Raw genomic sequence first — 14,411 nt, 5'->3', positions numbered from 1 at the left:
TACACAATCTCAAACAAATTAAATTTATTAGAAAAACCGTGTGAAGCTAAGATTTTTTGTTTTCAAAATTTTGACAAATCTAAATCAAAGAAAATGAAAGAAATAAGGGTGGGCATTCACAGTACCATTTGGATAGTTTGAATGGAATATAGTACCGCATGAAGTAAAAAAAACCACCTAATTTCAAAAAATAATGAAACATATTTTTAATCCATAGTCTGAATTTACAATTATATACATAGATGATATGTTCGTCAAAACTAATTTATTCCAAAGAAAAGTAAAATTTTTAAGTAATTATGTCACCTAAAGAACCAATATTCCAATAGAATCTCCATTAGAATATGCTAATAGATTCCATGACCAAATATTAGATAAGATATAGCTTCAAAAAATTTAATAACCTTAAATTATGTCATGTAATATATATTGGAATTATATGTACATATACACAAGTAAAATACCTCGCCGAAGAAAAACTTAATAGAAACCCTTCAAGCCCATATTTGTTATAAAATAGTTGACAAAATTTTTATAAGTAGCCCCTGAAGATTAACGAATTTATCAATATGATACTTGTTCTTTAAGAATGTTCAAGCTACCTATCCTATCAAACCATCAAACTGTTGATCTACCTAATACTAACACAGTTAAATATGACTTATAATGTGGCTTTGACAAATCCGACACTGACATGCGACAGCACGCTAGAACAACATGCCATTACCATTGTCAAACTCCAACCAGCTTTTTCTTGACTTGTTATTTGCTTTTCTCTTCGCAGTTCTATCGCCAACATTTGATCAGCCCTAAATCACCTTACAGCACCAAAACCCTTACAAGAAATTAGAAACAAAGAACATCACTCAAGAAACTAGGCAAGAGAAGTATTTTGAAATCACTTAGAAAAGAATATACCAACCTATATTTATCACTCAACTTTCTTTTGAACGAGAGGCCTATGAGGCTTTGGAGCTGAAAGATACCAAAAGTAATTTGATGAATAATAAGATTGACATAATTTTTCTTTTTCTTTTTAAAAAAAAAGAAATAAAGAAAAATGCTGAAACAACAATCCAAACCTTGCTATGTTACGAGACCTCTGTATATAATTCATATATGAATTAAACAAAAGAAAACATATCAGCTAAATGAGCAGGTATAATACCTTCCTAACAAGAGATTAATCACATCTACACAAATGACTTAACAAAATTTATTATAAGCTTGTAGTATAATCTTGCCTACTAATATTTTTCCATTGCATATTTACGCGTACACCAAATCTAGTCTACTCTTAGATATGATTTGACCAACACCATCCTTTCAGACTATTTTTCATAATTTTACCCAATTTCAACATATTTTCACCTGAATTGTATACTTTACAGATTCAGGAGTACTGTTTCACAAGGATATGGATTAAAGCAATATGCTAACATGATATCCAAGATTGCATCAAGCTCTACTTCCTAGATAACAACTCCATTATTATAGCGGTCTTAAACTCTGGAAAATGTTTGACATGAGGTTGGAATTTTCTTACTAATCTAACATTCCTAGATAACTCTTTGTTTATATTTCTTTCTTTCATAAACTGACTTAATAGACTAGAAATTCCCCAACGCATTGAAGCAGAAATTACATACCATTAGGATTCCCCTGTTCATAGAAACTTCGGAAAAGAGAGATTGCTTCTGAGGACATTAATCCCCCTGTACATTTGAAACCTCTTTGTGGAACTTTATCACTAAAAGAACAAAGAAAATTTAAAATAAGGCATCCATTTGAATTGCAAAATGTTCCAATAATGAAGAGGATGAATGCAGATAGAAAGAAATTTCAGCATTAATGGGTTATTAGTTTCCACATATTAGAGAAAAAAAAAAAGAAAAGAAAAAGGAAAGTCCAATGAAGAGACAATATAAGCACATTATCAAGAAATATTGCATTAACAAGGATGACATTCCCATTCTACACATTATTTGAGATGATAAATATAGAAGCACTTTCTTTTTGGTCTGTTTTATCTTTCAAAAAGCTGTACGCTACCCACACTCTATTTCTATAGAGAGAGAGAGAGAGAGTCCTTCAGGATCTGGTCTCAAATTAGTTTAGAATTAGAAAAGCAACCAGAATTGTCATTTATTCTGTGAATGTAACAATAACTGAGACAACTTCTAGAGCAACATTCAATATATATACAGGGAAGGAGAAATGTTGTCCTTCCATAAAAATGATATAGTAGGGGCAGAGAAAGCCAAATAGCAATGCAATAAAAGGGATTAGTGATGTAAAGGCCAGAGAAAACATGGATAAATCAAGTTTTTTCAGAAGAGAAGATGAAAGTCTGCTTCAAAAAGGGTATTAGGATTCAAAGAGGTGGTGGAATTGGCAAGGCAGGACAGAGAGGGTGAAAAAACAATGCAAACATTAAGGAGGTTAGTCTTACTTCAAGGAAATGCTTGAAAACAGGATACCTAAAAACTGACAAAGAACCTTCTGTTGGCTCAATGATCTAACTTACATATTCTATTTCTTTTTTAAATTCAACTCTTTAATTCCATTACATGCTATTGTCTTGGGTGATTATCAGAGTGAGCTTATCTCCACTAATTCAGAGCGATGCTCGATTAAAGTTATGCTTAACTGACGATCTAACATAACTTTTTAGTGATTTCCATCATAATCACTTCACCTCATGATGATCCAAGAGGACCACGAGGCCTCATTGATCGCACGGAGTGGCAGTTAGGAGGTGAATCTGTTGATTAGCTCAAATCTATACTCAGAACCTAGTTTAACTCAAAAGATCGCTAGTTTGAAGATTGGAAGATCACATCTGTTTTATATTACCTTGGCTCATATACTTTAGGAAGGTCACAATGTGTCTCATCTTCAAAAACTAAAAAATGCAATTTATTTTAAGACACATACAAGCCCGATCACAAAGCAATGGCCATGAAAATGAAGAAAAAGTCAAAATACAAAGATACGATGTTGTGTTAGAATTCTAAGAAAATTCCAACTAATGCATTTAGCAAACAGAAAATAAAATTGATTTCTAAAAAGAAAATAGTATATATATTTTATGTTAACATTTACTCATCAAAGAAACTAGAAAAAGAAAAGGATAAGTAAATTGCATGATACCACTAGATATAACTAATAAGTAAATGGAATCAATTTACTTGTTTGACATGAATAAAACAAATGCAGATTGCAGAAGGTTCCTACTACTTGATTATATATATGCTGGTTACCAGTTAGCTACCTTAATTCAACTGTGATGAATAGTTGGAATTACTTCATTTGCTATTGGTGATTTTTCTCCTTTTAGAAAAGACAAAAAGAAAGGGGAGAATATTTCATGTCAGATTTCAGTTTCCTAATTAAGGACTATTTGAGTGTACCAAATAGGATTCTGTAAATATTTTATCCCTAACTTTAAGGCTGTTTTTAAGGTACAGCATCCCTAGAATTAGTCTGTTCCCTAGTGTAAAGTTTCCTAAGTTAGGCTCACTATGTCTATAAATATTTATGTAATTTCTTGTGAAAAATATAATTGAAATAGCCTGTTTTTAACATGGTATCAGAGCTTTTTTAGCCCGATTTCTGGATTTTTTTCTTTGTCTGGCGACTTTTTTTTCCTGATTCCAACCAGCCCTCAAGCCTGTAAAATTTGTTCAAACGAAACATGACTGAAACTGTCAAGATCAGTAACACTGGGGATGTCTCAGAAGTTTCTGTGAACAACTCAAACCCAACAAGTGAGTTTCAGAACATCCAAGTAGCCTACAGGCTAAATGGGAAAAATTACCTGAAGTGGTCTCAACTGGTTCGTACGTTCTTGAAGGGAAGAGGAAAACTGAGTCACTTACTCGGAACTGGACCTAAAGAAGGAGATCCTAAGTTTGATGCTTGGGATGAACAAGACTCTATGGTAATGTCTTGGTTATGGAACTTTATGATGCCAGAAATCAGTGATACATGCATGTTTCTTAACACATCCAAAGAAATATGGGAAGCTGTGAAACAGACTTATTCTAAAGTTCGAGATGCTGCTCAAATTTATGAAATCAAGACTAAGATTTCATCTACCAAGCAAGGAAGTCAATCAATCACGGAGTATTCCAATCTGTTGCAAAGTTTATGGCAAGAGATGGATCATTACCAGTGCATTCAAATGAAGTGCCGTGATGGAGCACTCCTGAAAAGGTTCGTTGAAAAGGATCGAATTTATGATTTTCTTGCTGGACTAAATGTTGAGTTTGATGCAGTAAGAGTTCAAATACTTGGTAAAGAGGAACTACCATCACTAAATGAGACAATTGCAATTGTTCGTGCTGAGGAAGGAAGAAGAGGAGTTATGGTTGAAAACAGTCAAGTGGATAGGTCAGCCTTGGTTACAAAAGCTGTAAGTGAGAGGAGATTTGGCCTGGAGCAGCCAAATAGTAAAGATAATAGACTGACAGAACGTACAAAGCCTATTAACAGGGATTCCGTATGGTGCACCTACTGTAAAAAGGCCCGTCACACTAAAGAAAGATGCTCGAAACTCCATGGGAAGCCACAAACAACAAACAAAAATTTTTCAGAAAAAGGTGGACAACCAAAGGGACAAGGGCAAGCATATACAGCAAGACAGCTGGATGGAAAAAATAATTCTCAGGAATCACCTGTTGAATTCAATAAAGAAGAAATTGAGAAGTTAAAAAATTTGCTGGGATCATTGGAAAAATCTTCTTCAACAGGTACTTGTAGTTTGGCTTTTTCAGGTATATCCTCTTTTCAAGATTCTAAAGTCTCAGATACAATCACCAAAAGTTCCTGGGTCATTGACTCAGGAGCTACGGACGACATGACCCACTCCTCACAAAAATTTGTTTCATATACACCTTGCCCTAGTAGTAGAAAAATAACAGTAGCCGATCGTTCTGTGATCACAGTGGCTGGTCAGGGTGATATTGTTATAAACAAAACCCTTACTCTTAAAAATGTCCTTCATGTTCCAAAACTATTTACCAATCTTTTATCCATTCAAAGAATTACCAAAGACTCTAACTGTAAAGTGGTTTTCTATCACAATCGATGTCTTTTTCAGGAACAGAATACGAGGAGGATGATTGGACATGCTAAGGAAGTAAATGGCCTATACTATCTTGAAGAATCCAGTGAAGAAGTTAGTGCTCTGAATTCCTCACCTTCATCTTTCATATCCGAATCTATTAAAACCAATAAAGACCAAATTTGGCTCTATCATCTTCGCCTTGGTCATCCACCGTTTAGAGTCCTTAAAATTATGTTTCCTTCATTGTTCAAAGGATTGACTGTTGAAAAATTTCATTGTGATATCTGTGAACTTGCCAAACATAAACGTACCTAAAAAAGGCTTTGTACGGACTAAAACAGTCCCCGAGGGCTTGGTTTGGAAGATTTACCAAAGTAATGCTCAAGTTGGGGTATAAACAGAGTCAAGGAGATCACACTGTTTGTAAAACACTCATCTTCAGGGGGAGTGACTGCTTTATTAGTCTATGTTGATGACATTATAGTGACTGGTGATGATCTAGAAGGAATGGAGAATTTAAAGAAATGCCTAGTAAAAGAATTTGAAGTCAAAGAGCTCGGTAAGTTAAAATATTTCCTTGGTAAGTTAAAATATCTCAGCAAAAATACATAGTTGATTTGTTGACAGAGATGGGCAAGTTGGGCTGTAAACCAGCAGAGACACCCATAGAGGTGAACCACAAACTTGGAAATGCACTAGAAGATGCAGCAGTTGATAAAAGGTCATATCAAAGACTTGTGGGGAAGCTCATTTACTTGTCTCATACCAGACCAGATATTGCCTATACAGTAGGTGTTGTAAGTCAGTTTATGCACAATCCCAAAGAATCACATCTTAGAGCCTTATATCAGATTCTACAGTACTTAAAGGGCACGCCAGGCAAAGGAATCCTATTTAAAAAGGGGGAGAATTTAACCCTTGAAGCCTATACTGATGCAGATTATGCAGGATCTATGGTTGATAGAAGATCAACCTCGGGCTATTGTACTTTCCTAGGAGGCAACCTTGTGAGTTGGAGGAGTAAAAAACAAAATGTTGTGGCTAGATCTAGTGCAGAAGCTGAATTTAGGGCGATGGCTCTTGGAGTTTGTGAGTTGTTATGGCTAAAAATTATTTTGGAAGATTTGAAGATCAAGTGGGAAGGTCCAATGAAGTTGTATTGCGATAATAAGTCTGCTATCAATATTGCACATAATCCAGTTCAACATGATCGAACGAAGCACGTTGAGGTTGACAGACATTTTATAAAGGAAAAACTGGACAGTGGCTTAATTTGCACTCCATTTGTGTCCACTGATGGTCAACTAGCAGACATACTTACCAAAGGATTGCCTGGGAAGTTGTTTCAGAAATTAGTAAGCAAGCTGAGAATGGATGATATCCACTTCCCAGCTTGAGGGGGAGTGTCAGATTTCAGTTTCCTAATTAAGGAATATTTGAGTGTATCAAATAGGATTCTGTAAATATTTTATCCCTAACTTTAAGGCTGTTTTTAAGGTATAGCATCCCTAGAATTAGTCTGTTTCCTAGTGTAAAGTTTCCTAAGTTAGGCTCACTATGTCTATAAATATTTATGTAATTTCTTGTGAAAAATATAATTGAAATAGCCTGTTTTTAACATTTCACATGCAATATAATTATACTGATAACAAATTCAGAGCATCATAAAATAATAAGTTGAAACTCAACTAGATGAAGACAATGGAAACAATGGTGATTAAAATAATACAAAATAAAAGGTAAACATTTGCATGCAAGAATGAATTCCAAAACAAACCTGATGAAAGGCTCTGAGTAACTTGAATGCAAGGATAAAATTGATCCGCACCCTCCAAATTTCTCATTTGCACAACCATAATATACTTCCTTTATGCCTAAATGAGAAAATATCCATCAAGAACCAGGATAATGAAAAAAGTAATAACAAAAAAATATATATATTCATAATAATGTATTGATACACTAAAGCATTGTAATTGGAAAAGAACCATACCAAGAAATGACAAAGCTGCAGCACACATTATGCATGGTTCACATGTAACATACAAAATACATTGTGAAAAGTTTTTAGCCACTTCTGCTTTTGAAAGTCCGTCTCTCTGCCACATCTCTCGAAGATTATCTATGGCTTCCATTTCTGCATGCCTTGTTGCCTACACCATGAAAAAGTGGTACAATTTACATGAGCTAACAAGGAAGAAGTAATTTTGAATAATAGTCCATCGACACACAAAAAGTAAACTATAACAGAGGTCTAGAGACTCAGGACATGACCAAAAGTATGATAAGTGATAACTTTACTGACTTCTGGTCAAATTTGTGTAAAATGAATACTATTTTGTGAGGCAGCCACCTGCACCCATAACCTGGGGTGGGGATTCATATAATATTTTCCTCATATGAAAAAATTTGTAATGCCAAGGAAAAACATAAAGCAAATGCTCTTAGTAAAATGATAATAGAAAATAAGAGATCAAAATTAAGTTAGCCATTGAAAAAAAAACGGAGGAAAGTGAATAAGAAGAGGAGGCAGAAAAGGAGGCATGTTTGTCTTGCTTGTCTGAGATCCAAAAAAGAAACACAATTTTTAGTTTTGCTCTCGGAAGACTACCAAAAAAAATCCATGGATACAGAACAAGGAAGCCCAAAATAAACAAACCAACAAGCCTTTCACTGTTACTACTTCAAAAATTTTACAAATAATATTTGAGGATATTGTATATTCTTGAGGCCAACATAAGTATCCTGAAAAAAAAGTTGAGCATGCTAAAGAAGGGCTAACATAAACAAATGTAGTACTACTTTTGGCTAAGAAATATTAGATCATTTTTCATTTTCCATCTCTATAGATCATCTACTTCCACCTGGTGGAAGTTAAAACAATGAAAGATAAAAAAAAGACCAAGGGATTTTTCTTAGTTAGATTTGACTAAGAATATAATGCTGCTTGTACAAATCTAATTAATTTCATGCATGCTTAATGACATGTACATCTTTATATCAAATTTTCCTTAAAAATAATCAACAACAACATTGGATTGTTCTTCAATTTCAGGCCAGATAATAAGTTATGTTACTAGCAACAACCGACAGATTACTGTTACAAGATGGAAAGCATATGAAAGCCAAGTCTCAAGAAAATTATGCGTAAACAAGCAAAAAGGTTTCCCATAAACATGCATCCACACAAGAAAAAAGGAGAGATCAAGGAGGCATAATATGAAAACGTCAAACTGATGAAAGAAAGGGCAAGATTTATTTACATTTCGTGTCTCAGTGGTTCGATTTCTACCCAAGGCTATAAGCTCCCCATCCTTGATGATTACGCAACTGGTAGATAAAAGGTATGGTGAAAAGAAAAAAATTGCATTGAAATTTTGCTCTTGGACTATGTGTCATCGACTTGATCAAAAGAAGACAATTTAGTCTCCAAATTAAAGCACAGACAAAGATAATGAGGAACTATTTATGTTAACAGATATCTGATGAAGTTTATAGCAACGTAAAATTCTGGTTGTAGCAATAGAGGTATTGCTACATGATTCAAAACTTTGTAATCAATTACAAGAATGTTAACAATTTCTTATGCTTTAACACTCACAACAATATAAAACTTAACCCACGAGTCTATGACATGGTGCAACCAATGAAGACCAAGAACTTAGTGATATTTTGATTTATAGATTAATCATGAGACCAAAAAAATAATTATGTGCTTGACAATGCTATTTTCTTTTAGTCTTAAGTTTATAACTTGTTCTTTTTATTGGTCAAATCTTTGTGTCATTAAATTTTGCTATCTTCTAGGTAGAACTAATGCACCCATCAGAAAAGTCATTACTTCTTTTCTTTTTTATTTAAATGTTCAAATTAGGTGACCCTTGAAGGCAATAATTACATTGTTTAGAAGCAGGCCTTTGTTTTGGTGACAAGAATTTGTTTAAGTTATTACAGAGTTCCATTTTTAATCCTATGGAATGTACTATAAATAGGTCCTCATAAACCTTTTAGGATATTTCAGCTCTTTGTTCACCTTAGTATATTTCTTTATGTCTACCATTGCAAGCAGATTTCATCCAAACATATTAATCATAACACCAAATTCAGCACACTTCCTCAACTCAAAACTTTTTCAAGTGTTTCTAAATCCTAATAATGTTAATTATATAGGTTATAACCAAGGTTATGCTATATAGCATAAACTTGGGCTATAAAAAAGAAAAAATATATATTCTTAACTTTGGTCTACATAAATCTCAAACGTGGATAATACTTTTTTTCCAGATTCCAGAAAACCTAATAAGTTCTTAATTTCTGTTATATAGATTTTGGTATCTTTATGAATTTGTGTCGTGTTGTATTTCATATAATATTTTTAGTTTTTTTTTCCCAGGTCGTGCAAAGTAATGCCAATCTACATTAGTAACAAAAGAGAAGCTAAATTCATATTTTCATCCAATAAAGGGAGAAGGTTGGTTAAGGAAGAAACGAAATTTATGAGATTAATACTTACCCAACAGGCACTTCAAGGCTTTCCGAAGCAAGTTTTGCCTGGAAAAAGAAGGGGGGGTAGGAGCTGAATTACAGTAGCAACATTACGAAAATTGGATTACGGAAAGGAAGAAAAAGAATGATTGGGATTACCTGGTGAATTGCAAGTTCCATGTATGCAAGATTATCACTTTCCATCTAAGACAATAACAAAGAACAAAGAAAGTGAAGCAAAAGCTAAAAATGACAAAGAGGAAAAATAAGACCAGATTTTAGACGAAATGACTGGTAGCTACTGAAAGAAAAACAAAAAATGAAAAAAAAAACAACTGCCCAAATCCTGCAATTCAAATACCAATATTCAACTACCTAAAAACAAGAAAAGTAAAACCTACGGGTGAGAAATCAGTCGGGTCAGTGCAGAAAAAAAAAAACTGACTTAACCGACTTCCCCTTTTTAAGGAACCAAACCGAACCGACTTTGTTGGAGAACCGATAAAACCAACCCAAATTAGTTTCGGTCCGTTACTGACCAAACCGAGTTTAGTTTGCTTCAATTTTTTCCCAAACATGATAAAATGACGATAGCAATTGACAAATTCAGTTTACAGCTTCAAATTTAGATTTTTATTTTTTTTATAATTAAAAGAAGGCAACGGGGCCGTAAGTTCTACCAGACCTTAAAATTGGTACCTCTCTTATCACTCAAGCATAATTTTTTAACTTCAGGGAATAGGTCTTCAAAAACCTTAACAGCATATGACCTGCTGGTGCATGACTTCGCCATAAAATCTGCAACTTGATTGGCTTCTCGATACATATGCTTAAAATGCACAGTCAATTCTTCTTACACATTAACTGATAACAACAGCTTTAAACTCGATTCAAAGGTCATATGACTGGAGGGTTGAGTCTATTTGTAACCCACAAAATTGCTGATAACATCAGCATAATTGAAGGCTAATGGATGCAAAATGCTACTTAATTAAAACAGTTTTAGTAAAATGAAGAAGAGGTCCATCTTAAAGAAACGATTTCAGTCAAATATAAATAACCCCAAATCGCAGCAAATATAATTAGAAAGAAAAAAGAAACCCTAAAAATTACCTGAGAACCGAAAAAGGCGAACTGGTCAGCGGCAGCGCGAAAACGAGAGAGGGAGACCTTACTCCGACCGACGACCGATGGACAGAGATTAAAAAAGGAAAAAAGAATAGAAATAAAAGAACAAGAAAGAAAGGGCAACAGAAGGGAGGAACGGGTTTTAGGAGAGAATGTAGAAAGGACTAAGGTGAAAGACAAAGAGAAGAAGAAGAAGTGCAGCAACTGTTTTAAGAAATTTGGGCAAGTTGAAATTGTTAGAATGGCCAGATGTTGTGACAGTGAAAAGGGAGAACATTCAATATTCACGAGTATAAAGGAAAAGGAGAATATTGCATTCTAGATCCCTGTACGTTTGAATTGTTGCTATTCAACCCTTGGGTCGCTGGGTACAATTTTTTTTTTCTTTTCCTTTCTATTTTGTAATTATTTTGAATTGTTGTTTTTTTTTCTTTTGCATCTACGATCTCAGTTAGAATTATTAGCACATGGTGTCGATGAATTCAAATTCAAATTCATGTTGCGTATATGCTTTGATATATCATGTATTTGTATATGTGTGCTTTGATATATATATTCACACATCTATATGGCCATGCAATATGCTAAAATGAAAAGGGTGCATGGGAATGAGAACTAAAACCACTAAATCATCTCATAGCACAACCATGTTTCGTATCAATGTGATACTTGTTCTTTAAGAATGTTTAAAATTTTTATGAGTAGCTTCTGAAGATTAACAAATTTATCAGTGTGATACTCATTGTTTAAAAATGTTTAATCTACCTATCGTATCAAAACATCGAATTGCTTTTCTACCTATCACTAGAGGTGTGCATGGGCCGAGCCGGATAGGTTCAGGTTTGGACCTATCCCATACAAAATTTTAGGCCCATTTTCTAGGCCCGAACCCGGCCCGACCCAAAATATGGGTCTAAAAATTTATCTAAGCCCAACTCGGCCCATATTAATTTTTTTTAATTTATTTCATTAAATAAAAAATTTTAAAATATAATAAATCATCAAATACATTTAAAACAAATATTAAAATAAGAAACAAATAAAAAATTATATTAAAACAATTCTTAAAACAATACACAAATTTAAAATATAATAAAAAGTGATTATATTAAAATTAAAAATAAAATATAAATATGATTAAAAATAAAAATATATATATATTTAGTATATAATTTGGGCCGAGCCCGGGCCAAAAAAGTTTTACTCGAACCTGGTCCGTTTTCTAAACGGGACTCATTTTTTTGTCCAAACTTATATTTCGGACCTATATTTTTATCCAAACCCTCCTATTTTTCGGACGGACCTTCTGGTCGGGCCGAGTAGCCCGGCCCATGCACACCTCTATCTACCACTAACACATTTAAATATGTCTTATAATGTGACTTTCCGAAGCAAGTTTTGCCTAGAAAAAGAAGGGGGGGCTGAATTACAGTAGCAACATTACAGAAGTTGGATTAGGAAAAGGAAGAAAAAGAATGATCGGGATTACCTGGTGAATTGCAAGTACCATGTATGCTACTGAAAGAACAAAAAATGAATAAAAAATAAGAGAGAACAAAGAAAGTGAAGCAAAAGCTAGAAATGACAAAGAGGAAAAATTAGACCAGATTTTAGACGAAATGATTGGTAGCTACTGAAAGAACAAAAAATGAATAAAAAATAACAACAATTGCCCAAATCCTACAATCCGAATACCAATATTCAAAACCCTAAAAAAGAAAAGTAAAACCATAAACAAATACAAAATATAGAACAAAAAACTGAATTCAAATGAATGAAATAACGAAAGAAAACGTATCTCAAATGTAATGGTTTTGGAGAAGAAATCAAAAGAAGAATACGAAAGAAATGGTCCCAAGAAATGGGATAAATAAAAATATTATTATTGAGCCCAATTTATGCCCGGGCCCAATACACTTAAAACCCAAAATAATTAACTAAGTAAATTAAACCCAATACAAAACAAACCCTAACAGCCCAGAGCCCAACAAAAATAAAAAAAAAATGAAATCCTAACAGCTAACACCTTCAGCCGCTACAACCGTGGAAGTTCCCAAGCACCACACGTCGCTCATCCTTCCGAGTTGTGCGCTCTTCTACTAGGTCACATCAGAGACGTGCTCGACTGAACCTACGAACAAGCAAGCAAGAAATGGTTGTAAAAAAGGCTATAAAAGTCTTCAAAAACATTGTAAAAGGGACTTTTTTTTTCTTTTTTGGTGGCCCCTGATAAGTTCAATAGCTGAAATAATAGAGAAGAGAGATCCATAGTAAATCAAAAATCAAGTCTAAGTTTTGAAAGGTGATTTTTTCATTCTTCTTCCTGAAACTTTCTTTTGATTCATATTTTTTTTTCTCTTTTTTTTTATAAACCGATTTTAAGTAAAAAGAAAGAAAGGGGGCCTTCCTGGTCTTGATCCGTGAACCGACGGTGGAGTGGAGGTGCGTGGCACCGATGATCCTCCAGGGTGGCACAAGGCTAGGTTGGATTTCTAGCAAGAAAGATGAAGGAGCAGGGAAGAAGGAGCTTTCTGCTTCTTTCTTTTGAAAAAACAATAGAAAAATGAATTAAAAAAAGGGTTCTTTGTACAAGAAATGGCAGAATGCCATTTAATGGCCTTTAAATGGTAGGGGCCACACGTTTGACTCCAAAATGGGGAATTTTCGCGTTTAATCCTTTTCTTTTGCTCCTGCATTCAATCAGACCCTATTCAAATTTTTTTATTCTTTTAAATTGCCCTTGGATCTTACGCGTTGTTCCAATTTAGCCCGCACCTGGGCACTGCAATTTGGGGATTCGGCACATTTGCGCTTTTGGTCCCGCGCATTTGCGTGTGTTTATGTTTTGGTCCTTAATGCATTTTTTTCATATTTATTAATTATCCCTTTGAGTCTGCTTTTCTTTCAATTGAATTTTATTTCGCTAATCCTAAGGTTTTAATTTATTTTATTTTATTTTTTATATATTTTTGTTAAAAAAAACTTTTATAAATACTTTGAATTAGTTGGGCGTATGTCAATTTGTTTTTGTTATTTTCTTTTCCTTCCTAACTATCTAATTAATATTGCTTTTAAAATTCCTTTTACATGATATTATTTCAAACTTTTCGTAATATTACATTTAAATAATTCTTATTTGTTATTATCGTATGTAATTTACGATAAAATCAGCTCCGTGTCAAATAGATTATTGCTTTCATATTATTCTATATAAATGTTCTCTTTATATTTATTATATTTTTTCCCTCTTAAATTTATTATACATTTTTCCTTTTTTTAGTTGATTCATGTACAATTGGGTTCTTTGGGATCCTATTTTGATTGTATATTTTGTTTGTTTTAAATACCTCTATTTTTTATATTATTTATGTTTAATCTTTTATGCATGTATATTTTTCTTTCCTTTATTTTTTTTTATTTTGCTACAATTCAAGCTTTCATTCAAATTATTTACTTTGTGATATTTATTTTAAAATTCATTTGTACATTACTATATGATATATCATTTCTTTTTTTCCTTGTTTATTCTTTTAAATTCTTACATCTATTACCTATTTAAAATTTTCTTATAGTTTATATAGTTATATTTCCAAATTTTCTTTTTCCTATTATTTATTTTATTTTATTTTAAAAAACCTTATTATATTTTATTTGTGTGATTTATTTGAGATTTCTTTTAAAATTGATTTCTTATTCATAAACCACAGGATATAAATGGTGGTACTTT

The 14,411-nt window shown here is 33.1% G+C and overlaps 1 protein-coding gene across 4 annotated transcripts; it reads right to left on the bottom strand.

Moving 5' to 3' along the window:
* Positions 1-395: 395 nt before the first annotated feature.
* Positions 396-10,998, bottom strand: LOC108457658 (tRNA-specific adenosine deaminase TAD2). 4 transcript variants are annotated; one of them, XR_008281210.1, is made up of 10 exons: positions 9,958-10,633; positions 9,716-9,760; positions 9,585-9,622; positions 8,335-8,401; positions 7,065-7,224; positions 6,849-6,945; positions 1,650-1,750; positions 1,083-1,102; positions 923-975; positions 396-835 (listed from the first exon to the last, which is right to left on the bottom strand). XR_008281210.1 is itself a non-coding variant. In XM_017756720.2 (9 exons), the coding sequence occupies exons 2-8, from the start codon at positions 9,758-9,760 to the stop codon at positions 932-934; spliced, it is 552 nt and encodes a 183-aa protein (XP_017612209.1). In that variant the 5' UTR covers positions 10,670-10,998; the 3' UTR covers positions 396-835; positions 923-931. The 4 variants fall into 4 exon arrangements, 3 of the variants coding, with proteins under 3 accessions (XP_017612209.1, XP_017612208.1, XP_017612206.1); XM_017756720.2 differs by lacking the exons at positions 1,083-1,102; positions 9,958-10,633 and adding an exon at positions 10,670-10,998; XM_017756719.2 differs by lacking the exon at positions 1,083-1,102 and having other exon boundaries at positions 396-818; positions 9,958-10,632.
* Positions 10,999-14,411: the final 3,413 nt, after the last annotated feature.

Source organism: Gossypium arboreum, chromosome 4 (assembly GCF_025698485.1).
Source record: "Gossypium arboreum isolate Shixiya-1 chromosome 4, ASM2569848v2, whole genome shotgun sequence".
Taxonomy (NCBI): domain Eukaryota; kingdom Viridiplantae; phylum Streptophyta; class Magnoliopsida; order Malvales; family Malvaceae; genus Gossypium; species Gossypium arboreum.
This window is presented reverse-complemented; position numbering and strand designations above follow the sequence as displayed.